Genomic DNA, 27988 nt, shown 5'->3' with positions numbered 1-27988 from the left:
TCTGGCTGCCACATCCCCATTTAACCCAGGAAGTTCCTTGTCCCCATCCAGCCCTGTGTCCCCACAAGCTGTCCTGGGCCAGTGTCACCAGCAAAAGGCAGCAGTTTCACCCCCAGACCCACCTCAAGTGGGGCACTTCCCTGCACCATAGGTGATGCTTGGCATCCCCAGCCTGCTGGAGCAGTGACCCCCCTGTGGACCCACGCTGTGGGGCAGCCATGGGGCCAGCAGGCCCCTGTCCCTATCAACTGGCAGCAGTGCCTGCGGTGCAGAGCCCGCACGGGGCAGGGGACACAGCACAGGGGCTCCAGGGATCCAAGCATGGAAAACCGTCCCTGGGGGTGGCTGCGGGAGGCAGCGCTGGGCTCCCCCTCCTCCTCCTCCTCCTCCTCCTCCTCTTCCTCCACAGCCCCCTCTGAATGAGGCAAAGGAACCAGGAGCAGCCTGGAAGGTTTAATTGGAAGCTTCCAGGCTGGAATCAGGCAAAGGGGACACGGACACATAAATCCAGTAACTTTGATAGGGCCATGGGGAGGGATCCAGGAGCCACCAGTGCAAGAGCCTCATTGGCTGGGGGTGCGGGCAGGGGGCACAGGGGTGAGTTCTTTGGGCCTCCTCTTCCTGCCCTTCCTGGTGCTGCTCCTGCAACGAGGCTCTGAGGAAGACAAGAGCAGAGAAAGAGATGAGGCAGCTCCTGGGCAACAGCAGCAAACCCAGAGCCCCTCCTGAGGAGGATCCAAGCCTCCTCCTTCCCACCCCTCTCCAAGGACCCAGCGCCCTGCCCAAGGCTGTGGCTGCAGCCAGGAACAGCAAACCCCAAGCGGCATCTTCCAGCAGCACCAAACATCCCATTGCCAGGTGTCTGCCCCCCCAGGCTAGAACGGGGCTGGCACTGCAGCAGCTTGCTGAGGCAGGGAGCACTCCCACAGCCCATCCCGCTGCAGGGAAAGGGCTTCCCTGGGTGCCTGCCTGGGTGCGCAGGAGCACAGGACTCACCTGGGATGCGGGAGGGCTGCACACAGCTCTTGCTGCTGCGCTGCAGTTGGGCAGTGCAGCTCTGGAGCCCACCCGGGCAGGGGAAGGCGACGCTGTCAAAGAGAAAGGGACCATTTCAAAGGCCAGAGCTCAGGGCAGAGGCCCCCATCATCCCCAGCTGGCCCAGGGGAGCTGGCACAGACACAGGCAAGGATGGGGGCTCGAGCCCCAGCGGGGAGCAGAGGCAGGAGCTGCTGCACGGAGCACTGAGGGGCACAGGGTGCTGGTGCCTGTCTCACCTCTGCACTCGGCTCCGCTTCAGCGCAGGGGCTTTGGGGATGGAGGAGCTCTTCATGGCCAGCGCTGGGATGGGGGCTCTGCAGCCCAGGAAAAGAGGGTTAGTGCCAGGGGATTCCCCCCGAGAGCAGGGCCCCAGAGGGGAGATCCCCAAACACACACTCAGCCCATCCAGGGCAGCACTTACTCAGGCAGGAAGGGGCTCTCCTGCTCCGGTTGCTGGCACTGCCTCTTCTCCCAGTCCCAGCATTCCGACAGGGGGACGGGAACGGGCAGGATGGCGCTGGGGGATCTGCTGTGCGGGCAGAGCTCAAAGGTCACATTGAGCTCATGGGCAGGAGGGGAGCACTGGTTCGGGGTAGCTGACACAGGCAGGGGCACACGGCTCTGGGGGACGGGTTCTGGGCAGGATTCGGGGCTGTAACCCAGTGGCACCGGGGAGCCAGGGGATGCTGGAGCTGCGGATTCCAGCCAGGGGGTGCCTGGGCTCTGTGGGCTGGGAATCTCCGCTGCCTTCCCACATCCCTGCTGGCCTTGCATCTCCCCCTTGATGCAGCGGCGAGGTCCCGACCGGGAAGCACTGCCCAGCCCAGACTTCCTCCTCCCAGTCTTGCTCGAAGCCAGGGGCACACGGCTGGAGAATGGAGCAGGCTCCCGCAAGCCCTGCGGGGTGGAACTCATGGCAGGGGCGCCGCACACGGGGACAGATGCCTCATCTAAAGGAGCAGGAAAGAAGCAGTCACCTCTCTGCCTGCAGCTCCCAGGAATGCCCAGACCTCAGGGCATCCCCCTCTCCCCCATCACCGCTCAGTGCACATCTGCCCAACGAGCCCCACGGCAGTCATTTCCCAGCGGGGGTTTCCATCAAACCACATTAAACCCAGAGGAAAAGAGCCAGCACAAGGAATCCTGCCCCTGGCAGCCTCAAGGCACCAGCCTGCTCCCAGAGCAACTGCCTGGGGCAATGCCTGAGCTCTCCCAGGAAAACGGGGTCTGCGGAGCCCACAGCTTGGCTACGGGGTTCATGTGTTAGCAATGAGGATGAGGAGGAAGAGCTCAGCCCTGGTCACACGTAGGCCGAGGACACAGCCAGGGGGACTTGGGCAAACCAACCATGGAGACAAAGGAGAGGGGCCAGCACCAACCGTCCCCGATCCAAATCCTCACCATCCCAGCTCCACTTCATCCTCTTGGCTGCAGTGGCCCCGCTGAGCTCTGCAGACCTGCTCAGGGGCCCAGCTTGCTCAGGGCTCCCACCAGTGTCCTGAGGGACCAGCTGGGCCAGTTCCTGCAGCACAGACTCCAAGGCAGGAGTGAGCAGGTTGGCAGCCTTCAGAACAGAGTAGATCTTCCAGATGCCGCTCAGGCCAGAGGCCACAGGCCTGGGGACAGAGACAGGAACCAGTCAGCAGGTGAGCTTGAGCCAGTGTCACCAGGAACAGAGGCTCAGCACCAGCAGCATCACCTCTGAGACACCACCTCAGCTGGGGCAGAGCCCATCAGCAGAGGTTTGGGGCAAGGGAAGCAAACTGGAAGCTGTGAGGTGCCCAAATGTGAATCTCTTGCTGGAGAACACCGAGCTGTGTGTTCACCTGCTGCTTACAAGGGACCAACCAGCACCTACAGACCTCTTGCTGGCCTTCAGACACTCCTTGGCTTGGCTAGAGCCAGATCCAGGCCCACGTCAAGGCCAGCTTCCCCCAGGAGCCCTTTCTAAAGAGCTTCATTCTGCCCAGATGCTCGGGGCAGACCCATGAGCAGATGGTGCTGTGGGAGCCCTGCCAGGGCAGGACCTGGGGGAGCCAAGGCAGGAGCAAAGGCTTGAGAGGTAGTTTCAGAACTAACACCGCACGCTTCAGGCTCCAACAGTTGCTGTGCCTGGAAACCTTCAGAGCTGGCATTTCCAGGAGAGATTGTTCCATGGGATTAGATCCCAGGAGCCAAAGCCCTTGTGGTACAGGGCAGGCAGTCATCCGAAAGCAAAGACGTGGGCCCGTCTTCACCTAGACCACCCCCAGGATGGCTCCATGCAACAGCAGGGTGGGCACCCCACCTTCCACAGGCACCCAAGAGGACACAGGGAGGGCAGGAGGACACTCACTTCTCTGTGCGGCGGCCGGACAGCCCCTGCAGAGCGCTGCTTCCTCCAAGCCTTGGCTGCTTCAGTCCCAGCCGCAGACCTGCCCGATGGGATGCTCTAGGGCTGCTGGTAGGCATTTCCTCTGGAGCCTGGAGCAATCACCCCAAATTCCTTACCCATCCAGCCCAGGGTTAGCCCACGTTTGAGCTGAGTTTGGTCCCCAAATGCTTGTTCCCTGGGAAGTTAAGGGCTTTCACTAGCAAACCACAGCCCAGCACGTGCTGAGCCAGGACACACGGACCCGCCGAGCTCCTGCCATCTCCCAGCAGGCCCAGTGCAACCCGGGAGAGCCCCAGCTTCTTCTGGGCCCTGCTCACCACCCCAAGCCCTCCTGTGCTGCCCATCCCTCCTCTCACCTCCTCCTTCAATTCCAGCTGCGTTTGAACAGGCAAACCAGCCTGCAGCTCCTGCTGCTCTCCATCCTCCAACCTACAGAAGCCAGAGAAGCAGGCACTGAGCCAGAGAAGATCCTCTGCTGAAGCACCACTTTGCAAGAGAAGTTTTGGGGTGGATCAAGCACAACACTAGGCCTTTACAACCCAGCTTCCCTCGGGGCTTGTGTGCTCTGCTCCAGCAGGTTCAGAACCGAACCCAAGCACAGTCGAGATGATGCTGCACACCAGCAGCTCCTCTGCTTCCTGACAGGCCCCAGGCTCTTACCAGCACTAAAACCCTGCAGGCTCCTGGACACAGGGGACACCAGGAGGTCACTCACAAAAGCTCTCTTGCTTCTTTCCCCTCATCCTCACCTGGGCAGCTCCCCTGGGCTCTCGCTGGACGGAGCCTGTGGCCCTGCTGCCTGGTTCTCCGCCTCACGGGCAGCATCCTCATAGCCACGAAGCTTTGCCCTCAGCTCTGCCACCTGCAAGGAGGGATCTTCTGTTGCTCAGATGGTTTTCTGAGCCCTGGAGCTCAGAGGTTTGCATCCCAAAGAGACCAAAGCTACAGACAGAGCCCTGCCCTCCCCACCAGCATCTCACCTCCCCTCTCAGCCGCTCACACATCTCCACATATTCACAGACATGGGAGTCAGAGCTGTGCGTGTTGCTCTTCAGCTGCAGAGACGGGGATAAGACAGAGGTTAGAGAAGCCCTGGGGCAGCACATACCCTCTGCTGAGAGCAGAGCAGGGCAGCTCCTCAGCCTCCTCCAGGATGCAGGGTCCCCATGGAGCCCCAGTGAGGCTGCAGCACACACAGTCTGCACTCAGGGACCTACTGCCACAGGCACAAGCCTTTGTAGGCTCTGGGCTGGGGAGCTTTAGCAGAAGCCTGGGCACACACTGTCTGCAGCTCCAGCAGCTGCTTTCTGCCCACAGCAGCACCCCCAGGGCAGGAAAACTCACGCTGGACAAGGGATGCTCCCACTCATCTACCCCAGCATGCAGCAGACTCCCTCCCATCCAGCAGCAGCTCCCAAACCCACAACACATCAGCATCACCACATGAGCTCCTCACCGACAGCTTGATCTCCTTGGCCCTGCTGGCATACTTGAGGGTGTTGTAGGTGTCCTCATAGGCCAGCACCGAGGGGCTCACTGCTGCCACCATGACGCTGCGGCAGTTGCCCCCCAGGCAGTCCTTCAGCAGGCGTGTCAGCTTGCTGTCCCGGTATGGGATGTGGCTTTTCTTGCCCTGGAGCAAGAGAGCCAGGAGCTGCTCAGCTCTTGGCCCTGGGGCTCTCAGCTCCTTCCCCGGAGTCACCCCACAGCACCAGCAGCACTGAACCTTGAGGACACCGCTCACATTGAGCCCCCCCAGGGAGCCACGTGGGGAACAGCGTTACCTTTGCATCAGCCAAGGCGTTGATGACGTTGATGAGGGCCAGCAGCGAGCGGTTGATGTTGGCCCCCTCCCGCAGCCGCTCTCCCCTGGTGTTGGCGACCGACGCTCGCTCTGAGCCTGCCAGGTCAACCAGGCTCATCTTGGCCACCTTCAGCCCCCGACGGAGGCTGCCAGGGCAGTCCTGCTGCTTCACGTGGATCTGGGAGGACAGAGATGGGTGAGGCTGCAGCTCAACAAGGCACACGGGGGCGGTGCTTGGAGGCGGCTCAACAGCAGGGCAAGAGGGTGATGTTTGGAACAGGACGGCCAAGGGGATCGTGTGGGCTGGGAGGCAGAGAGGAGCCTGGCGCTCAGTGATGACAGGAGCAGCAAAACCATGGAAGGGATCCTGCAGGAAGTGACAGGGCTATGGGAAATAATCAGCATCTCCTGTGCTTGGTGCACGAGCAGGGCAGAGCCGGTTGGGTCCCCAGAGGGCAAAACATCACTCAGAGCCCCAGCCCCAGTGCATTTTGTCAAACTCAAGACACCAGTGTGGGGCTACAAGCACCCAAAAGGCAGTGGCTCTCTGTGCCCCCTTGCAGGCATCAGCCAGGGCTTCCAGTGCTGAGCCCAGATCCCAGCTGGTGTGGGCAGGGAAGGACACAGCCACCAAGGACTCATCGGGCAGCATCGCTCCCTAACTTCCCCTTCTGCATCCCTAAAGGTCTCCCTGCAGAACGCAAACGCTTTCCCCACAGCCTTAAAACACACTCAGCCCCCAGGGAACAAAGCCTGCATGGACTGGAGGTGCCATGGAACTGCTGGAGCCCACAACAGCTCCTGCATCCTCACCAGACTGGGCCGTGCCTGCCAGGAGGCAAAGCTGGCAGCGGGAAGGGCACATTTCCAGCACAGCCAAAGGATTCCCAGCAGGCAGGAATCCAGCACCCAGCAACAAACCCAGCTGGGATGCCACCTGGAAAAGCATCCAGACACGGGGATGTCCCCCTGCAAGCAGCCATGGGTGCGACACCAGGTTCAGACTGAAGCTGCAGTCAGAGCCCTCCATCTCCCCATGCAGCCGTGACCGCCCTGCTCGTTCAGGAGAGGGCCTGGCTGCAACTGAACTCAACTGGCAGGTTTGCACAGGAGAGCACCAACAAACTGGGGAGCCTGTTTGCAGAGCCCTGAGGGAGTGTAATTCCCAGCTCAGTGCCAAGGCAGACCCTGCTCAAGGCACGAGCACGAACCAGCCCCTTTGCTCTGGGGCAGGTTTTAGGGACAGCTCCCACACGCTGAGTCCACAAGAGTCAAAAGCACACAGTGAAGTTTCAGCCCCAAGAGACAGAACACCAAGCTGAGAGCATGGAGCTGCCTGGGAGGGGTGGCCACCAGCACGACCAGTACCTCCCATCCTGCGGCAGCGGGGCCAGGGCTCTCTTCAGCCCCATACCTCTTTGCTTTACCCCGTGGCACATGAAGAGCAGTGACAGGAACCCCAGTCCTGGCATGGCCTTGCTTCCTCCTCTCTTTTTAAGCACAAGCCCCCAGTGACACTGCATCCACCAGCCCTCACCTGGAAGATGGCATGAGAGCGGGAGGAGACAGCGTTGGCATCAGTGGGATGCTGCGTCCGGTTCCTGTTGCCGTTGGCCAGCATCTCCAGGAGCTGCTCTGCTGATGCCGGCTGGGAGAGAACAGGAGAGGGATGATACCAGTGTGCCCCATGTGCAGGCACAGACACAGCCCAACACAGAGCAGCCACAGCTCTGGCATCCTGCAGCACCGGGGGCCTCGTTTCAGCTCAGGCTCACGTTTGCTGCCAGGCAGGAGCTGTGCAGGCGGCACCCCCCTATCTTCAGACACCCCCTGTCTCCAGGACACATCTGCTTTCAGAACTGCTGGAGGGGCAGCACTGCCCATTCTTATACCTGCTGTGCCCATTTTAATACCTACCTGGTGGAAGGAGAGGCCCTGAACCACAGCTCCTCGCTCAGGATCCTCCCGGATAGCTAGAGGTCCCTTGGGCTCCAGCAGGTCATAGATCTGTTCGTTGTACACCTGAAGCAGGGAACTCAATGTAAGGCTGAGGTTTGGTTCCCCAGTGCTGAGCAGGGAGAGGAGCTTTGGACAGAAGGGTCACCCGTGACCTCGTGTCCCACTCCCAGCACCACCTCCAGGACATCACTACCCCCCGAGCAGCTGATGGTGCTCTAGGGGACAGCTCAGGAGGGCTTTCAAAGCAACTCACTTTGCCACAGCTCCTCTAAAGCCTTTCCAGCCAGGAACCCCTCATTGCTACGTGCACCATGGCAAGGAAGAGAAAATGCCACGACTCCAGACAGGAGAAACCAGGAACACCAGTTCACTGAACTGGCAGGGTGAGCTTGCGTCCAGCTGGGCTCCCGGGCTGCCCTGGGGACACTGGGTACCCTGAGCACCCTGAACGTGGCCCTACAGGGTCTGCATCCACCCCAAATCTTAGTGATAGAGACCCAGCTGCGGCAACCACAATGCACCTCCTGGTAGCAGACTAGGACCTCACAGCTCTGCTTTCTGGCCTCCATCCTCTTGTACAGCTCCACCATAGTCAAGTACATGATGCCAGGGCTGTGCTCCGAGCCCAGCATGGTGTGGGTTTTCCCTGCTCCGGTCGCACCATAGGCAAACACTGAGAGGAGAAAAGGTGAATGGGTGAAAGAGTGAATGGGAGCAGCAGAACGTCTGCTCCTTGCTGCAGAGGAGATGTGGAGACCTTCCCGCAGCAGCCCCTGCAGCAGGGCTCGCTCACCGGCTCCCAGAGACAAGGCAAAGCTCATTACCCTCTGCACTACCTGCAGCACCCTTCAGTGCAGGCTGTTTCCTCATTGCAGCCTCTCCAATCTAGCAGAAGCAGAATGAGTCCCCAAACCATCACTGCTTGGATGCTCCAGTCACCTCCAAACTCTTCCCTTTAACAAACCAAGCAGCCCCATTCCCCCATCTCCACCAGAATGGGTTTCTTCATCCAGCCCTCATAATTCATCTCATTTTTCCACCCCAGTCTTTCAACACCCTCTTTGAAACATCCCCATCAGACCAGGACACACTGATCTAGAGAGCCTCAGCCCTTCTCCCTGTTAGCAGCACTCGGGGCCTCGCCACTCTCTCCTGTGAGGATCCTGGAGCTCTCTTATGCAGACAGAGACACGAGCCGTGCCTGCCAGGTGGGCCCGGTGACAGAGGCAGCCTTCAGCGCCTCGCAGAGCACACGGGGAGCCAGGAATAGCATCCTGCAGCGCCAGTGCCCGGCCCGGCACACGATGAGACAGGAGCGCGCTGTCTCCCGCTCGCTGCCTGCCTCGCACAAGGGACGGGCTCATTAAGGCACCGTCTGCTGACAGCCTGCAAACGGCACAGGGGCTGCAGCACCACGAGAGGAGCTTTCAGGCCCAGCTTCATGGAGCTGCCAGCGTGGGAGATGCTCAGGAGGGGGACAGCAACCCCCAAAGCACCCCAAGATGTGGCAGCTGCACCCCAGATGCCTCCCCAAACCTCAGCATCCCCTGTGGGTGCAGCCCCACATCCAACCTACCTTCACTTCTGCCACAGAGCTCTGCTGACTCCTGCTCAGGTCAGTGCCCACCAGAACCCACAGCTCCCTCCCAGTCACCCAGATCCCAGCCTGCTCCCAGCTCCTGGGTTATCCCATCACATCTGTGTTAAACCACACAGCCTTCTGGTTGGACTTTCCCAGCCCAGGCAGGTCTCTCCCACAAACCACATCACATCCGGAGCACACTTGCCACCACTAAGGGATGCAACCAACAAGTTGAAGGCTGCAGGTTTTGCACTGCTGTTGTGCCCCCCCCCCTTCCCCACTCCCAACTGCCTGGGGGCTTCCAAACTCAACCCCCAGCTCCCCCAGGCAGACGGGGCAGGAGCTCCCACAGGACCCAAGCCATTGGCCGGCTCTTACCAGAGCAGTTGGAGCCCTCGAGGACGCTGTCCAGCAGCCCGGAGGCGCTGTGCTGGAACACCTCCTCCTGCGTGGCCTCTTCCCCAAAGACCCGGTCAAAGACAAACTCCAGGTCCTTGCCCTTGGGCCCCCGCGCGGGCTCCGCGGGGCTGAGGACGATGCCGTGCTGGTTAACGACGCGCACGGCCGGGGGCAGCGCCCGCTCACTGCGGGCCAGGGGCCGCACACGCACCACGACAGCCACGGGGCCCTCCTCGGCCGGGGGGCACGGCCCCATGGTGGCAGCAGGGACAGGCACCAGGCTGCTGGGACAGCTCCGCTCGGAGCTCCAACGTCTCACACCGGACCTCGCACACTGCGGGAGGGCAACGGCTCAGAGCGGGGGAAGCAGCTGAAGGGGGGGGTCCTGGAGCTGGGCAGGGCCTTGCGCACCCACCCCTGCCCTAACCCCAGAGCCACCGGTACAACCCCAGAGCCACCGGTACAACCCCAGAGTTACCGGTACAACCCCAGAGCCACCGGTACAACCCCAGAGCCACCGGTACAACCCCAGCGTTACCGGTACAACCCCAGAGCCACCGGTACAACCCCCAGCTGCCTCCCCAACGCCCCCACATCCCCTCCACCCCGGCACCGTCCCCGCCCCTCCGGGCCCCCACAGCCAATCAGCCCCTCCAGGACCCTTTCCCACAGCCCTTCCTACCGCCTCGGACCCCTCACACCGCCGCCCCTCCAGACCCACATCCCCCCACAACCCCTACAGACGCCCCACATCACCCCCTGAGCCCCACCCACTCCCCTCAGGCCCCTTTGCGCTCCCTCCAAGGCCCCCCCCATCTCCCACCTCCACTCTCCACACCGGCCGCGCTCCGTACTCAAACGGCAGCTCAAGACCCGCCCTCAATTCTGATTGGTCTCCTTGAAGCGGCTCCCCTCCCCATTGGCTCCGAGCGCGACGCGCCCCGTGAGGTGCCCCATGGGAGTTGCAGTCCTGCCGTGCCCTGGCCGGCCGCCATCTTGCCCCGCTTTGCTCCGTGCCGGGGCGGGCCCTGAGGCGGCAGAGCCGGCGGTGCCAGCGGACGGGGAGCAGAGGAGGGCCCACGGGGGGCTGAGGGGCCTGAGCTCTGCCCCCAGTGCCAGCTGGTGCAGTGGCTGCAGCCACCCCAGGCCTTAATGGTGCCCTCCTCAGCTGACAGCCCTGGCACTAAGGAGCCTCCCGGTTCCCTGGTGCTGAGGATCCCAGGGCCCCCTCCCGTCCCCAATGGCTCCGTCCTCGAACCCGGCCCAGGAGGTGGCCGCTGCCCCCGGGCCCCCGCTCTCAGCGCTCATTGGGGCCGGTCCTGCCCGTGCCGAGGGGAGTGAGCCCGAGGGTCCCCACGGCTCCGCGGGGCCTGACCTCATCCCCCCGCCATGGCCCTGAGGGACCCCACCATGGGGCTGTGGGGACAGGGACGTGGAGGGGGGGCACCCGCAGTGTCCCCATGGAGGTGGCCCCGGGGACACCAAGGGAGCCCATCCCGAGCGGGGTTGGTTGGGGGGGGCACAGGGAAGGGGGCCTTTGGCTCTGCCCCCCGTGGGGACACAGACAGCAGACGGGGGGAGGTCACAGCTCGGCTTTACCATGGAGCCCCCCCCCCCTGCCCCAGTGCAGCCCCCCCAGTGCACAGGGCTGGGGACAGGGGGGCACCTTCATAGACATCTCCATGTCCTGTACATCCATACAGCAGGACCCCCCCGGCCCCGGCAGCGCCCCGCGTGTGGGGAGGCAGTGGGGAGCCATGGGGCCAGGGAATGGGGGTGCAGTGGGGAGGTCCCCAGCTTCTTGCTGGCCCCCCAAACCCCTATTCCCCCCCCCAGCCCTGAATTAGCAGCCATGGGGTCAGCTAACGGGAAAGAGGGGTTTTGGGGCACCACAGATGGCTTGGACCACTGTGGGGGGGGGATGCTGTGGGGCTGAACCATGGCAGAGGGAAGCTGTGGGGCTGGTCATCAGTAGGGAGAGGCAATAGGGGTGGAGAGCAGTGGGGAGAAACCATGTGGCTGGATAGCAGCAGGGGGATGCTGAGGGGCAGTGGAGGTTACCATGGGGTTGGGGGGATTCTGTTGGGCCAGACCACAGCAAGGGGATGCCATCAGCCCCATCAGCCCCACTGGCCCCCCATCAGCCCCACTGGCTCCATCACCTTCATCACCCCATCAGCTCCATCACCTCCTTCAGCTCCATCAGCCCCGTCAGCTCCGTCAGCTCTGTCAGCCCCATTGGCTCCATCACCTCCATCACCTCCATCAGCCCTATTGGCTCCATCACCTCCATCACCTCCTTCAGCTCCATCAGCCCCGTCAGCTCCGTCAGCTCTGTCAGCCCCATTGGCTCCATCACCTCCATCACCTCCATCAGCCTTATTGGCTCCATCACCTCCATCACCTCCATCAGCTCCATCAGCCCCATTGGCTCCATCACCTCCATCACCTCCATCACCTCCATCAGCTCCATCAGCTCCATCAGCCACCAGCCAAGCAGCATTGAGGGGCAGGAGAAGAAGAAACCAAAGCGAGATGAGGCAGAGCTGGAACAGGAAGGAGCCAGTGCAGCTCCTGTGTTTCCAACCTGCCGGGCCTTTTACCTGCAGGGAATGGCCCAGCCAACTCCTGCAGTGCTAACACTGGGCCGCTTGCTTCTGCAGCTGCTGCACGCTCCTTGTGCCTCAGAACGCCTCTGCCCTAAGGAAACCCTTCAGCCTGCTGATAACCTGGGGGGATATTTGTGTCCTCCTGCCTGCAGGTCCATGGCGGCTGCCTGCAGCCTTTGTCAAGCCTTGCCATGGGCTGGGCAGGGGAGTGCAGGAACCGGATGCCTCAGCTGCAGGAGCTGCCCGTGAATGCCCCGAGCACAATGAGGCAGAGAGAAACGAATGATTGCAAAGCATCACCTGGGGGCAGCTCCACTCCACAGCCAAATGTTGAAGGGGAACCCAAGCTTCTACGGTTCTGCTTCATCCCTGCATCCAGCTGGAGTATCCCTCTTCCAGGCTTGGGATCTTCCCATAGGACCTCACAAGCTCCAAGGTTGTATCCATCCCAGCACCAAGCACCCATCCCAGCTCCCAACACCCATGCCAGCACTGGGGTCCCCAGTGCCAGGAGCAGGGACTAGGCCCAGGGCTCACCCTTGTTCGTGTCACTGGATCACCATTAACCCCAGTAACTGCCACTGGGACTCCATTAACCCCTCATCCTATTAAGATCCCATGAAATCCCATTAGGACCCCATTAATCTCCCCTGAGGATCCCACTAGGACCCCATTAATATCCCTTTAGGACTCTATTAATATCACATTAGGACGCCATTAATATCCCATTAGGACGCCATTAATATCCCATTAGGACAATAGGAGCCCTTTAGGACCCCATTAATATCCCATTAGGATCTATTAAGACCACATTATATCCCAGGGGATCCCATGAAGACCCCATTAATATCCTATTACTATCCGTCTAGGACCCCATGAAGATCCCATTAGGTACCCATTAGGATCCCTTTAGGACCCCGTTAGTATCCCATTAGAACCCCTTTGGGACCCCATTAAGGTCCCATTAGGATCCATTAAACTGGTCCTAGCATCCGGGCGGCGGGCTGTCCCATTGGGTCTCTTCCATTGGGTGTCATCCGTGCCCCCCCGGCCCACCCCTCCACCACAGTGAGTGTGCAGTGGGGGTGCAATGGGGGTGCAAACCCAGCCCCCATCCTTGCACACAACCCCCCCCTCCCCCCCAATTCTCCTCTTTATGGTAAAATCACCTTTAGTGGCAGAGACAAAAATAAGCCCCGGATGGGGGGGATGGACACACAGACGGCACAAGACCCCCCCATAACAGCCCCCCCCAATAGGGACACAGTGACCGGGAGGGGGGGTTGTGCTGTGCCCCCCCGAGGCACTCAGTGCGATGGGGGGAGGGCTCAGGAACAAACTTGCAGCCCCGTTTCCAAGCTGACAAGCAGGTATTCTTTATTGCGGCGCCGGGAGACACGGGGAGAGCTCCTCCTAACGGGTGTCCCCAGTGCCACCCAAGCCGTCCTTTCTAGTCCCTGGCCATACACACATATTCAGGAGGCTACGGGGGTTTACACAGTTTCCCAGATACTTCCCCCATGCGTACACAATTGTGGTGCTGGTCTCTGAGGGTCCTTTACTTCTCCCAACAATCTTCATCACTTCTGGCAGCCTCTGAAGCACGCGCAGTAGATGCTCATACCACTTTAATTGCTTCGTTAGCACCAGAGACGTAATAATCCTCCTGTCCTCCTACTTATCTGTTAGTTTACCTGCAGCCCATCCTGGACCCCTGCAGTTCCCAGATACTCCTTGTCCCTGTGTCCTGTTCTTCTAGACTGTTTTTCTTAAAACTATGCCAACGACAACGATTTACCTTGTGAGAACTCTCACTACGTTCTCTAGCTGTGCTCTGGTTTTTTCCTCTATGTATCATGCACCTCAATCATTTTCCATTGCTACTGTTACAAAGCCATCAAACTGAACATTACTGAAAACCAATTCTAAAGGTTTCTATATTCCATTTTGCGATTTTGTGCCCCTTTGTCTCAAATTCCCCCCTTTTTCTGTCCTTTTGCAAATCCTTCTGCAACATTTTATGTATTACCTTTACCATCAAAAGTCTGTTTGAAATATTTCCCGTTTCTACTTGATGCTTAATTTCATTCCTTTTCCAATCTTCGTAATCTATCATAGATCCTTTACAACACCAGAGGGAACACTGAATCATACCACAAGTAATCAATATTAAAATAATTAACACCTATATTCCTGCAACCAGTTGCCTCAACCAGGAGAGACTGGGTAACCATGAAGTTAACTTTTTCCGTATTTCTTCAAATCCCCAGGAGGTGTCATCCGTGGCCTTTTCACGAAATATCTTAGTTTGTTTCCAAATTTCCTCCAGATCTGTTTCAATTCTGCCACTTTAGTCTGCAGAGGAGCAACAATTTCCATTCGTTATGGAAGAAACCCCTCTTTGTGATGCCAGTCTAGAGCCATTCGGTTTTGTAATATCACCTTAGATAGGCTAGTTATCTCTTGTTGTTCTGCCTGGATTATATCATGTTTTTACTTGCCATTTCCTCTATGGTTGCTGAGATATTTACAATTGCCTTCTCTAATTCACTTACTGCCAAAGATGGACTGAGCCCTCTTACAAAACCATGAGATGCGGTGTGCCGTTCAATAACAGGGTTAAACCCTCGCTTCATTTGTTTAGCAAAACTTCCAGTCCAGGCCCCGGAAGGAAACCTGTCGATAGTCGTGAAATTGGGTATTACAGCACCTAAGGTGCATGCCCCCTTCCAGTTGGGGGGTAGAATCTTACAAGCATTTTCTCCACATAACCAATACCATCCTTTCCCTTTAGGAACGGGCCACCGCTGGACTACAATACCATCTATATTAATAGTATGATTGCAATTTGAATGGTGACCTACATCTGTGCCATTTAAACAAGCCTGATCTCCTACCCTGGTTCCTGGTGTAATACATCTTGGTGCACAGGTGTGCACAAATACCTGGTTTAGGATTAACTATTCCAAATGTTAACCTTTCCTTCGAATACAGATTGCTAGTGATCACCCACAAATTTGTCCATGAGACAGTGTTAGGAATTGGAACTCCAACTAATGGGAGATCCAGGCTTCCTCCTGATTTAGGCAACTGTGCACACACCCAACAGTCACTGACATTAAAAACATTAATAACATTCTGCACTAATTTCAGGTGTAAGTTCTGGTCCCAAGCTTGTGCGCCAGTTATCATATGAGTCCAAATCTGACCCATGCAGTCTCATACGTAAGGGTCTTGAAGGTTTGATCTGCCATGTCTTCTCTGGCTCTGCTGCTTGCTTTGTTCTTGAATAATGTATCCAGGCAGGCTGTTCCTTTATCTTCACTGCTGTAAAGGTGGTCAATAATACCTGGTACGGTCCGCTCCACTTCTCCTGTAGAGAGAAATTCTTAACACAAACCCAGTCTCCAGATCTGAAAGGGTGAATCGGATAATCCAAACCTCGTGCTCTTGTCCCTGCTATTCTCCTATTCATCTCCTCCAATGGTTTTCCCAGATTGATCAGAAACTATCGGAGATAGCCTTCTCCCTCTTCCTGAAGACTTTCTCCTTTAAGCTGGGACTGATATGGTCTTCCACACAAAATTTCAAATGGGCTAACCTCTTCTTTCGACCGAGGTTTAGTTCGAACCCTTAATAGAGCCAGTGGTAAACCTTGGTACCAATATAAATTCATTTCCTGACACATTTTACTAGTCTGTTGTTTGATCAGATGAACCAGCTTTTCTACTTGCCCACTGGCCTGAGGCCTGTATGGAACATGGAGTTGCAATCAATTTCTAATTTTTGATAATTTCTTGTAACAATTTTGCACTAAAGCGAGAGCCTCGGTCGGAAGGAATTGCCTCTGGTACCCCAAAAGGAGGTTATTATCTCCTTAAATAATGTTTTAATCACTTGTTTTGCATTAGTTATCCTACAAGGGAATGCTTCTGGCCAGCCTGAAAAAGTAACCATTAACACCCATAAATATCAATAACCCCCTTTTCTTGGTAATTCAGAAAAACCTATTTGCCACTGCTGTCCCAGATAACTTTTTCTATCTGTTGTCCCAATTTGATTACTATTTTCAGTCTTAGGATTGTTCTTAAGACATAGCTGACATTATTTTGTCACTAATTGAACTGTGGTGTAGAGATTCTTTCCTACAATTTGTCTAAATATTTATACAAAGAGTTGCTACCCCAATGATTTTTATTATGTTCTTAGAATCATAAAATCATTGAACAGTTAGGGTTGGAAAGGACCTAAAGATCATCAAGATCCAGCCCCCCTGCCATGGGCAGGGACACCTCGCACTAAACCATATCACCCAAGGCCTTGTCAAACCTGGCCTTTAACACTGCCAGGGATGGAGCATTCACAACCTCCCTGGGCAACCCATTCCAGTGCCTCACCACCCTAACAGGAAAGAATTTCCTCCTTATATCCAATCTAAACTTCCCCTGTTTAAGTTTTAACCCATTCCCTCTTGTCCTGTCACTACAGACCCTAATGAAGAGTCCCTCCCCAGCATCCCTATACCCCCCTTCAGATACTGGAAGGCTGCTATGAGGTCTCCACGCAGCTTCTCTTCTCCAGGCTGAACAGCCCCAACTTTCTCAGCCTGTCTTCATACGGGAGGTGCTCCAGTCCCCTGAGCATCCTCGTGGCCCTCCTCTGGACTCGTTCCAACAGCTCCATGTCCTTTTTATGTTGAGGACACCAGAACTGCACACAGTACTCCAGGTGAGGTCTCACGAGAGCAGAGCAGAGGGGCAGGATCACCTCCTTCGACCTGCTGGTCACACTCCCTTGGATGCAGCCCAGGATACGGTTGCTTTCTGGGCTGCAAGCGCACACTGAAGCCGGCTCATGTTCATTTTCTCATTGACCAGCACCCCCAAGTCCTTCTCTGCAGGGCTGCTCTGAATCTCTTCTCTGCCCAGCCTGTAGCTGTGCCTGGGATTGCTCCCACCCAGGTGTAGGACCTTGCACTTGGCAGGGTTAAACTTCATGAGGTTGGCATCAGCCCACCTCACAAGCGTGTCCAGGTCCCTCTGGATGGCATTCCTTCCCTCCAGCGGATCAACCCAACCACACAGCTTGGTGTCATCGGCAAACTTGCTGAGGGCACACTCAATCCCACTGTCCATGTCAGCGACGAAGATGCTGAACAAGACCGGTCCCAAGTGCTAGGAGCAGGGACTAGGCCCAGGGCTCACCCTTGTTCGTGTCACTGGATCACCATTAACCCCAGTAACTGCCACTGGGACTCCATTCACTCCTCATCCCATTAAGATCCCATGAAGATCCCATTAGGACTCCATTAATCTCCCTTGAGGATCCCATTAATATCCCTTTAGGACTCTATTAATATCCCATTAGGACAATAGGAGCCCTTTAGGACCCCTATTAATATCCCATTAGGATCTATTAAGACCCCATTTAGATTCCATTAGGATCCCATGAAGACCCCATTAATATCCTATTAGGATCCCTCTAGGGCCGCATTAAGATCCCATTAGGATTCCATTAGGATCTCTTTAGGACCCATTTTCTGTCGGAGAGGTTGCATGTGTGGTACCTTCTGTGGCTGGCCTGTCGCCCCAATCCCATTGACAGATTCATGATCAATCAAAGCTAATTGTCCATTTAACTCAGCAAACGTAGCTCCGGTGTCTGCTAGAAATGCTACGTTTGTGTCTTCTTTCCCCAGCTTCATTATAACCAGGGGCTTGGCCGGGGTTCAACCCTCTGGTCCCCCCTATTCTATTTCTCATTCAGCAAGGCGTGGGAGGTTTCCCTCCTCCCTTCTCAGTGTGGGACACTGGCTTTTCCAGTGCCCTGCCTGTTTACAAGAAGCACACTGCTTAGGCCGTACCCTGTTATTAGGGGCCCTCATTCTACGACCCCAAAAGCAATCTTCCCATGTGCCTTGAGTTTTTCCGTTTCCCTGATAGCTTCTTTACCTTAAGGCCGCAGTGGTCGCACGAGTAAGTGCTTGACTTAGCTTTTTCCTTTCACTACTGCCTCGGTTGCGGTACACCCTCCATGCTTCCTCAGTCAGCTTTTCAATATCTCTCTGGTCCTCTGCTGGAAGCTTCTGTAGCTCCTTTCTAATGTCATCTGAGGATTGTCCTAGAAAGACAGGTATCAGCTGCTGCCTTCCCTGCTCTCCGGAGGGGTCCATGGTAGCTCATTTTTGCATTGCTTCCCGTAATCTACCCAGAAATTCCGGAGGAGTTTCACCTGTGTTTTGCTTGACAGCATATAAAGCTCCCCAATTCATGGACTTAGGAATTGCTTGCTCCTATCTAAACGCAATCCGTGTTTGATATCTCGGGAGAAATTGATAACAGTTGGGGTTATTCTAATCCCATTGTGGTTTAACTGCAGGGACATAATCATCTGCCTTTCCCTGCAATGTTTGTGCAGCGACTGATGCCTGAACGTGAGTTCTGGTGGCTTTAAGTACTAGTTCCTTTTCAGTGCCTGTGAGTGCCCTCATGTCATAGGCGTTGGGGATGGTGTCCTCATTGTCTGCCAGGCCTGCCACCGCTGCTGTCTGCTTGGGGGCAGCCACCCTCCACGGTGTTCTCAGACAAGTCAGGAAGCGCACTGAGCAAAGCACTCGTATCATAGATGTTGGGGACAGGGTGCTCCTTGTTCCCCACAGCCGCTGCTGGCTCCTTGGGGCAGCCGCCTTCCACCACTTTCTCAGGCACATCAGACAGAGAATGGAGCAAGGCGCTCATACCATGGGTGCTGGGGATGCTGTTCTGCCTGTTCCCCAGCCCTGCCACCGCTGCTGGCTCCTTGCGGCAGCCGCCCTCCGCCGCATTCTCAGTCAGGTCGGGGAGCGCATGGAGTAAGTCAGTCAGATCGTAGACATCAGGGACGTTGTCCTTGCTGTTCTCCAGCGCCGCCGCTGCTGCTGGCTCCTTGGGGAGCTGCTGCACTTGGGCAGGCTCAACAGAGACTGGCAGCCCCGGGGCAGACGGCAGCTCACAGGCACGCACAGGAGGCGGCATGGCCGGAGCGGGGAAGCTCACGCCGGGCACCTCCGATGCCGTGGACAGCTGGAGAGGGAGCCTCTCTGTTGGGAGCAGTAGAGAGGTGCTGGGCGCAGAGCTTGGCAGGCAGAGCCGGCTGGGGGTTACCTGCAGGGCAGCAGCACCAGGAGGAGCGGGAGCTGCTGCTGTACCTGCCACGGCAGTTGGGCAGTGCCGTTGGGGCGGGGGGCAACGGCCCCTCCCTCGGGTTCCGCCCCAGTTCCACCGGTCCTGGCGGGGCTCTGCTTTGTTGGACACAGCAGCTGCCCCTCGCAATGCTTTTCTGCCCTGCTGCTGAGCTCCTGTCCGGAACGAGGGTTTCCCATCCCAGCTGTGGCTTTGGGGGAGGCGAATTTCATGTCCAAGGGGAAGGGATGGGGCCGGCACCGCTGGCCCTGGGATGCCGATGTGCGTGTTTCCCAGTCTGTGGTGGAAGTGGCAAGGGGGCTGGTGGCACTTTTGGGTTGTTTTTTCCTGCCCGCTCTCAGGAGACTGATCCCCCTGGGACGGCATCTCTGCTGCCTCTCGCCACCCTGGCGCTGGTGTTTGGGACCCCGGTTGGTGGGACCCACAGGGCATGTCATGAAAATTCCCTTCCCCCATCTACTAGATCAACCAGTCTTTAACGTACTAATAAACAGGTCCTTTGTTTCTATATATCTCCATATATTTGTATGTACACTGTAATGTGATGAGGTGGTGGATTTTTACTCAAAGCTTCATCCCAGCCCTGGAACTAGGACTTTTCTTAAGGGTATCTTAGAGCTGTCTGTGAAGGAGAAGGGGTATTGCAGCACAGCAGAAATAATGGCAGAATCCCAGCCCCTCCAGCATGTCTTTGAAACCCTCCCACTGTCCCGCACACCATTAATCAGTGTCTCCTGCAGGACTGGTCCAGGGGCATCTGCATCAATAGACAAGAGCAGGACTGCAGCAGAAGTACCATGAGCGCCTGGCAGAGCTGGACTAGGACTAGTAAGTGGTAGTGAGGGTGCTAGTGTTAGAAAAGGGCGAAGTTTCTAAGATAAAATAATCATATAAAATAGTAGAAATGATTAGAGAAATTTATAAATCAATAGTCTGGTTTTGTGTATTAGGAAATGTTGTAACTTTGTAGCTTGGTTTGCGGTCTCGTATCATGGTTACTCTATAACAAATGTTACAATGGTAGTCTTGGTAGCAAGAGCTAACATACCCATATACGGTGAAGGGTATATGGGTGAATTTAGAGAAGCATATTGTGAAACTCCACCCAAGCAGAACCTAGGGAAGATAAGAGAATGCTGGCGTCCACATAATGGTTGGGACATGTCCAAAGAACGGAAAGGTGAAAAGGACAGAGCGAGGAAGACTTCCTACTTCATCCGAGGAAGACTCCTTACTTCATCAGGACGACCACCAGAGGGGGCTGCGCAAGTGCAGAGGAGGCTGATGTCCTAACAGACTGATGTGCTAATCCTTGATGCATATGTATTAGTCAATGATGTAATCTGTAGTGAATAGTGTCTAAATTGCGGACACGATGTGACAGGGGTCAAAGTCAGATTTGGGCGCATGCCCCTGGTTTCCCAGCGCTGCAATAAAGCACCTCATATAACCATTCTGGTGGTTTGTGTCAGTTCTTACGCTAACACTAGTGCTTGGTCCAAGTGTGTGGTACGTAACCATATGAAGGGTGCGAGAACCCTGTGTAAAACCACATTTGGGGTTCCCCAGTGTGTCTGGGACACCCCTGTAATTCTGTGCTTTGCATCCCAGGCTCTGGGCGCAGTGGGCACGGGTTCACTTGCGGGTTGTGGTGGCAGTTTGTCAAGGCAGATGGGACACAGCCGACTCCCTGAGCCAGCGTCTCCCCAGAACCTGGGCCCTGATGATCCGCACTGCCGGCTGGGGGTGAGTTCACCTCCGGACACTCCGGTATCCGGGCAGCAGGGTCTCCATGAAGGTTCCATCCAACCCTGAGATAAAACTGCACAAGTATTGGGAAAAACCAAACCAACAAAAACACAAAAAAACCCAAACCAACAACCCAACAAAAGCCCAAACACCAAAATGTAAGACAATGAAGAAATAAACAAACCTTTATGCAGCCTATATAAAAAATCTGAACTCATTTTAAGTTTGCGGCTAAGCATCAGAAAAAGAACTGTCAGAGCTGAACCCTGTGCAGCAAGAACTGGCAAGCTTTCCAGGGATTTATTCCCAGCACTGAGATCCAGGTTCTGCTCTGAAACACATCCAGAAACACGTGTATTGGAAAGAACCCCCAAGCCAAACCCCCCACCTCAGGCCGGATGTGAGCTGGCTTTAAGAATCACGCTGAGTGTGGCTCCACCTCCCCTGAAAGAAGCCCCAGGGCTGAGGCTCTGCAGCCTCTCCTTTCCCTTTCAGCCCCCCAGCAGAGCCCTTCTGCAGCCGCTTCTCAGCTCCTGGTGCTCGCTGGCAGCTTCCCAAGGCAGTGGCGACTCTGCCGGAGCCAGGGCAATGGCCCAGGCCATGCTGCGCTGTGTGGGGCGCTCCGATGCCCCCATCAAGTGGGAGCAGGGCTCGGCAGAGCTGCGGGGCCTGGCCCTGCTCCCGGGGCAGACGCGGGTGAGCTCCAGCCCTTGGGGCTCTGGGCAGGAACCTGCGGCTGCGGCTGCCCTCCTCCTGCACCGCCGCCATGACAGCGGGCGGCGCGGGGGGATGACGTCAGAGCCGGCGGCACGGGGGGGGCGGGGAGGGCCAGGCAGGAGCGGGGTGGGCGGGGCCGCAGCAGGGATGGAGCGGGGTGAGGTGGGGAGGGGGCACGGGGAGATGCAGCGGGGTGAGGGGGGCAGGGGCACGGGGGGGATGGAGCGGGGTGAGGGGGGCAGGGGGCACGGGGGCATGCAGCGGGGTGAGGGGGGGGGGGGGGGGCACGGGGGGGATGGAGCGGGGTGAGGGGGGGCAGGGGGCACGGGGGGATGCAGCGGGGTGAGGGGGGCAGGGGGCACGGGGGGGATGCAGCGGGGTGGAGGGGGAGCACGGGGGGGGATGGAGCGGGGTGAGGGGGGCAGGGGGCACGGGGGATGCAGCGGGGTGAGGGGGGCAGGGGGCACGGGGGATGCAGCGGGGTGAGGGGGGCAGGGGGGCACGGGGGGATGCAGCGGGGTGAGGGGGGCAGGGGGCACGGGGGGGATGGAGCGGGGTGAGGGGGGCAGGGGGCACGGGGGGGATGCAGCGGGGTGAGGGGGGCAGGGGGCACGGGGGGATGCAGCGGGGTGAGGGGGGCAGGGGGCACGGGGGGATGCAGCGGGGTGAGGGGGGCAGGGGGCACGGGGGGATGGAGCGGGGTGAGGGGGGCAGGGGGCACGGGGGGGATGGAGCGGGGTGAGGTGGGCATTTTGGCGACCCAGATGGGACCTCGCGGGCACGGGGGGGGATGCAGCGGGGTGAGGTGGGCAGGGGGCACGGGGGGGATGGAGCGGGGTGAGGTGGGCAGGGGGCACGGGGGGGATGCAGCGGGGTGAGGTGGGCAGGGGGCACGGGGGGATGGAGCGGGGTGAGGTGGGCAGGGGGCACGGGGGGATGCAGCGGGGTGAGGGGGGCAGGGGGCACGGGGGGGATGCAGCGGGGTGAGGGGGGCAGGGGGCACGGGGGGATGCAGCGGAGTGGGCTGGGCTGGGCTGTGCCAGGAGGGCACAGGGAGGGGAGCGGGGCCTTGACCCAGCAGGGGAGGTGCAGGCAGGGCTGGAGCCCAGGCTGGGGCAGGGGCTGGGCATGGGGCAGGACCATTGTGTCCCAGCAGGTCTGGGCTCTCCGGAGGCTGAACTGAGGTCCTGTGCTTCTGGTGCAGGGGTGCCAGGAGCAGGCGGCTCCTTGAGGAAAGCTGCTCGCTGCCCCTTCCCATCAGGTAAAGGTCTGAGCCCCCCCCCTTGTGTGTCCCGTGCACACCGTGTGTGTGCAGCCCAAGAGAGTTTGGCTGAGAACTGCCCCCGTCCTGAGCCACTGCTCTGGGGCAACCCAGCCAAGGAGACGGGCACCTGCAGACAGCGCTGGGGCTGCTCTCAGCATAGCCCCAGACAGAGCAGAGTGAGGAACCCTGCCGTGCTGAATCAGTGCTGTCTGCATTGCTGAGCAGTGTAAGAGGTGTGGCTGGAGGATTAAAAGGTTGGTTACAGCAGGAAACACTTGCAGTGCAGGCATTGTTCCTGGCCCTGCGGACCGGTTCCCAAGATCTGGAGTCCATCGTTTTGTATTGCAAAATGTTAGTGTATGCAAATGCAGTTTGTCAGTCTTGAATCGTGTGACACGGTAATGCCTCTGTAAATTATGATAAATCATGTCTGGCACCTGTTTATAGGTATATTCATGATGCCTACAGAAACTGAGATAAGCTGAAGCAACGGCTGTCTTGCTTTAGCCCTTTGCAGGACGTCTTGTATCTCTTCAGGTAGCTGCAGTGAAACAAGAGGCTGTCTCCAATGTGCCACTAGGGTGGAGGGACTTCCCTGTTACTCACTCCTATCAGGTGTCATTGATGCATGATGCTAAAGCTGTTTCCCTGGGACACGTGGGAACCGGACTTGAGCAAGGAAGGTCAAAGTGAAATGAAAGCAGCAGTGCTCATCTCAAGCTTTGTTCACAGTTCTGCAAGAGGAGAGTAAGTTGGAATTGGGATGGTTGTTGGGACCTTGCTCTTTTCCAATGTGAAAATCATGCCATGAGGAATAACACTTTAAAGAATCTGGTGTTCTCTCTTTTAAGAGAAACAAGTGAAGGCAGGAATGCCATGAAAAGACCGTATCTCTCAATGCATTCTTCTGTTCAGAAACATTATTGTCTGCCTTTCTGTTTTTCTTCTCTCAAGAGCACTGTGGAGAAAGTGGTGGCTGGCTGTGTGCCCGTTCCTCGGGTGGTCCCACTTGGAATCCCTCTTCCAGGGAAGGCTAACCATGAAGTAGATGCAAATGCTCTTCTAGAAATGAAATCCGGTCTGAGTAAGAGCTTTGAATCCAGGTAAAAACTTCTCTTAGGTGTCCCTGTGAAACTTTGAGCCTCGAGATTTTTGTTTGCGTTTCGTGATGATTTTGATGAGAACACATTTCGTTAAGGAACTTAGAAATGTAACCAACGTGTTTTGAAGCACCAGCTCTACTTGCACTTAATTTGATGCACTGAAGCAGTAGTACTGGCATACGAGTTATTTCCTACATGGTAGCAGTCTTGAGTGCTTCCAAGATCAAGCTCTTCAACTGCTGCATTTTGGCTTGACTGCAGAAAACAGTTCGTGAAAGTATAGCATATTTTATTAATTTCTCATCCACATCCTCTGTGGATCATTGGCCTTCACCCACAGCCCCGGAGATAAACACCAGAGGCTGAGAGAGCTGGGCTGGGGCAGCCTGGAGAAGAGAAGGCTCCTGAAGGGGAGACCTCAGAGCGGCTCCAGTGCCTAAAGGGGCTGCAGGAAAGCTGGAGAGGGGCTTGGGACAAGGGCCTGTAGGGACAGGCCAAGGGGAATGGCTTGAACCTGCCCGAGGGGAGACTGAGCTGAGCTCTTAGGCAGAAGCTCTTCCCTGTGAGGGTGCTGAGGCGCTGGCACAGGGTGCCCAGAGAAGCTGTGGCTGCCCCATCCCTGGCAGTGCTCAAGGCCAGGTTGGACACAGGGGCTTGGAGCAAGCTGCTCCAGTGGAAGGGGTCCCTGCCCGTGGCAGGGGTTGGAGCTGGAGGAGCTTTAAGGTCTCTTGTTGCCCAAACCGCTCTGGAATTCTGTGATTTTGTTCAGTACCTTTAGCACTGGATGTAATTCTTAAATGATGGCCAAAATGACCCCCAGATTCCTTCAAGTGCCAGATATGTTAGTAAGACTGGAAAAGTAAATAGTTTTAATTCGCCAGTGTCAGGAAACATGACCAAATTCAGGTTCCTCTTCATGTTGAAACAACAACCACCGCATCTTCAGGACCTGCATCTGCATCTTGTTCAGTGCTAAGTAGTGCAGTTAGTAACTACTGCTTGTGTCATAGCTGTAAAAGATCCTTCATGCCTGAAACCTTGAATGGTGGCGGATGTGGGCATATATGTAAGAGCACCAAGTTTTTACAGTGATGTCTGTAACTGTCTTGTCCCAGGTCTTCCCAGGAGATAACCACCTGATCTAACAAGTCAGTGGTGTAATTTTTCCCCTATATCATCAGAAAGATGTGTTGTCCAGGGCAATGTAGTTTCAAGTGATGACTGAGAATATTCACCACCTTTTTAGATAAGGTCCATAATTGGGAGGATTTCTACTCCCACAGTTGATAGCAGCTTTTAATTTTACTGAAAACTAACTTAGTACCTTTCCGGCCTAGTTTTAGTTGTCAGTCAAGTCACTCTTTGCAGTTGTCTTCCTGTTTTCTCAATAGCCTTTGCTATGTACGGATCCGTACCAGCAGCTGTGGCTATCAGTTGCTCTGTTTCTAGTGACTTTGCTGCTGCAGACGGTAACCAGGGAAATACTGAAAACCTCTTGATAAACTTAATGACATTATATGATGTGGCTTTTGCTTCAGATGGCAACACATCCTGAATGCAGACATCTCCTGCCAGTGAATACACCCACTTGCATTGGACATGAGTCACCAGTAGCTCCACAGCTGCAGCCCCAAACCAGCATCCGTGTACAGGTAATTGAGAATAAATCTAACAAAAGAGCAGTTTACCTCCTGGCATGCACGTTTCTAACAGGTGACTTAGTTAAAAATTGGTAGATCCAGCTTGGGTTTCTCTAATTCCATTAAGACAGCTTTAAGGTTTAGTAGGATCCAAGCCACCTTCAATAGAAATAAGCATTAAAAGTAAACCACCTAAGCTCAGGAAGGCATCTTGAAGAGCACACGAGGTAGCAGTGTGAAAGACAGGACACGTGCTCTTGTGCTCGGTAGGGAGATCCTCTGTGATTCTATCATTTATGGTCTTAGTATTAGTGAGCATTTTAAGTTGATTATGTATGTCTTCATTACTCTGCTTCCCTCAGTTGATTGTAAGTGCTTAGCACAGATGGGCTGGCAGGACTGGGGCAGTGCGGAGCTGCCCAAAATGCTCAAGCGCAGCATTAGTCAGTGATCCAAAAGTGCTGGTGGGCTTAACTAGACAAAATCTACCCTCCAGGATGCTCCCTCCCCAAGGGTATGGGGACCCAGGCAGGGGCCGTCCTCAGCCCCTCTGGTCAGGGAAAATGGCTGTGAGAAGGAGCGAACTGATACTGAATGTCCACAGTTGTTAAATTATAGACACTGCCACAAATTGAGTGTTGAGGATGTCACAAGCATGAAATGGTTTGGGTTAGGAGGGACCTTAAAGCTCCTCCAGCTCCAACCCCTGCCACGGGCAGGGACCCCTTCCACTGGAGCAGCTTGCTCCAAGCCCCTGTGTCCAACCTGGCCTTGAACATGGCCAGCGATGGGGCAGCCACAGCTTCTCTGGGCACCCTCTGCCAGTGTCCAACCACCCTCACAGGGAAGAACTTCTAAGATCCCACCTCAATCTCCCCTCTCTGTCAGGTGAAAGACATTCCCCCTTGTCCCATCCCCACAGGCCCTTGTTCTCCCCACAAGAAGTGAGGGGAGATCTCAGGATTTACGGCAGCCACAGCGCTCCGCTGCCAGGTCACCCAGCACAGCTCGCACACCGAGTCCAAAGCAGCCACTCTGGGGCAGTCACTGTTGCCTCCTCCACCGGTAGCTTGTGTTCTGTGGGGCAGCTGTCGTCTACCAGTGCCTCTGGTGATGGGTTCCGTGGGGTTCCGTGGCCTCACACACGTGAACACACGGAGTTCCAGAATCAGCCACCCCTGTGGTCCCCATGTCGCCATGGTCACTGTGATGGTTGGATCCATGGGATGCTCTGGAGGTGCTCCAGGCATTCTCTGGGATTCTCTAGGGGTATCCCTGCGATGCTCTGTGGGTGCCGAGGATGCATTGGAGGTGCTTTAGGGGTCAAAGCAGCCCAAATCCCACCCAAATCTGGCAAACTGGGGGTTCATTAGTTATTTTTACTCCAATCTTGCCACAAGCAGGGAGCATTTACTCAGTCCTGACCCTTATTAAATAGAATTTCCCTCCTTCTCATCAAATCTGCCGTAAATCTCTGGTAAATCCAGGCAGAGCTGCCTCTCTGCATGCCTTGAATCAGGAATACACCCGCTGCCGGGCGGATATTGTTCTGAGCAACCTGTGACAGTGTCCTACCACCCTCACAGGGAAGAACTTCCTCCTAAGGTCTCATCTCATTCACCCCCCTCTGCCAACTTAAAGCCATTCCCACTTGTCTGATCACTACATGCCTTTGTAAAGAATTCCCCTCCAGCTTTCTTGTAAGCATCAACCAGATACTGGAAGGCAAACTCATTGTCTAAGTCATCATCTAAATTATCATTTACATCATCTTCAAATCATTGTGAATTCACAGTTGAATTAAAATTCAATTATTTCTAAATCACCATTGGATTCCCATTTGATTTTAATTCAGTCCCTGATTAATTACCATTGGTCATTAATAAGGTCCCTTCAGTTATCCCCACAGGGCTGACTTCTCTGAACCATTCCCCTGTGAAGCACAGTGAGTCACAGCTCCAAGTCCATTTCCCTTCAGGTGAGCAGCAGCAGGTCCAGCAAGTGCCTCCGTTCCCACTGAGGGCCATGGCAGATGAGGCAGGGGGGCAGAGAGACCCCACAGCTGCCCCAGGGTGGCCTGGGAGGACATGGGGACTCCACAGGAGAGGAGCTCTGCGCTGGAGCCAGCCGAGCTGTGCCTGGGGCAGCCACTGCAGAGTGGAGGGTGCCGGGTCCCCCAGGCCTGGGCAGGGTTGGGGCCAGGGACTGCCAGCAGCTGGATGCTGGCCCTGCTGGATCCCACTTCTGATTCACGCTGCCAGCCGGGATTGAGACAATGCACTGCGGTATCAATTGTGCCATCCCACTTGGCTGCCCTGATCTGCGGTTCTGTCCTGGGTTCTGGCTGGCTGGGTTTAAACCACGACAGGTTCCTGTGGAGCAGTGGTTAGGTAACATAAATTCTGATTCTCACGAGGGCCTGCACAACCCAGGATTAGAGCTGAGACAGCCTTGAACTCTCTCTGACTCAGCTGAGCCGAGGAGGCCTGGAGTCAAAGAAATGTAAGCAGAACGCTGCAACAGGAGCTTGCTGGCCACAAGGAATGCACCGCTTATCGCAAGGCACGCA

At 56.3% G+C, this 27988-nt stretch overlaps 1 protein-coding gene and 1 long non-coding RNA gene across 2 annotated transcripts; one reads left to right on the top strand and one right to left on the bottom strand.

Moving 5' to 3' along the window:
- Window positions 1-453: 453 nt before the first annotated feature.
- Window positions 454-9499, bottom strand: LOC133209292 (kinesin-like protein KIF18B). Its single transcript, XM_061347827.1, is given in 16 exon segments — window positions 454-590; window positions 593-655; window positions 997-1088; window positions 1275-1352; window positions 1460-1988; window positions 2440-2654; window positions 3374-3501; window positions 3769-3841; window positions 4162-4274; window positions 4393-4467; window positions 4869-5045; window positions 5197-5394; window positions 6754-6864; window positions 7134-7238; window positions 7697-7848; window positions 9136-9499. Coding segments are annotated over 16 exon segments (2523 nt in total). The 5' UTR covers window positions 9413-9499.
- Window positions 9500-22504: 13005 nt separating this feature from the next.
- On the top strand, window positions 22505-25522 carry LOC133209296 (uncharacterized). The gene is made up of 4 exons (XR_009724648.1): window positions 22505-22673; window positions 23214-23423; window positions 23631-23779; window positions 25318-25522. It is a non-coding gene; the product is annotated as an uncharacterized LOC133209296 (long non-coding RNA).
- Window positions 25523-27988: the final 2466 nt, after the last annotated feature.

The sequence above is a fragment of the Neopsephotus bourkii genome, unplaced genomic scaffold (assembly GCF_033783945.1).
Source record: "Neopsephotus bourkii isolate Nb327-2 ecotype Australia unplaced genomic scaffold, CSIRO-AGI_Nbou_v1 NB_329, whole genome shotgun sequence".
Taxonomy (NCBI): domain Eukaryota; kingdom Metazoa; phylum Chordata; class Aves; order Psittaciformes; family Psittacidae; genus Neopsephotus; species Neopsephotus bourkii.
This window is presented reverse-complemented; position numbering and strand designations above follow the sequence as displayed.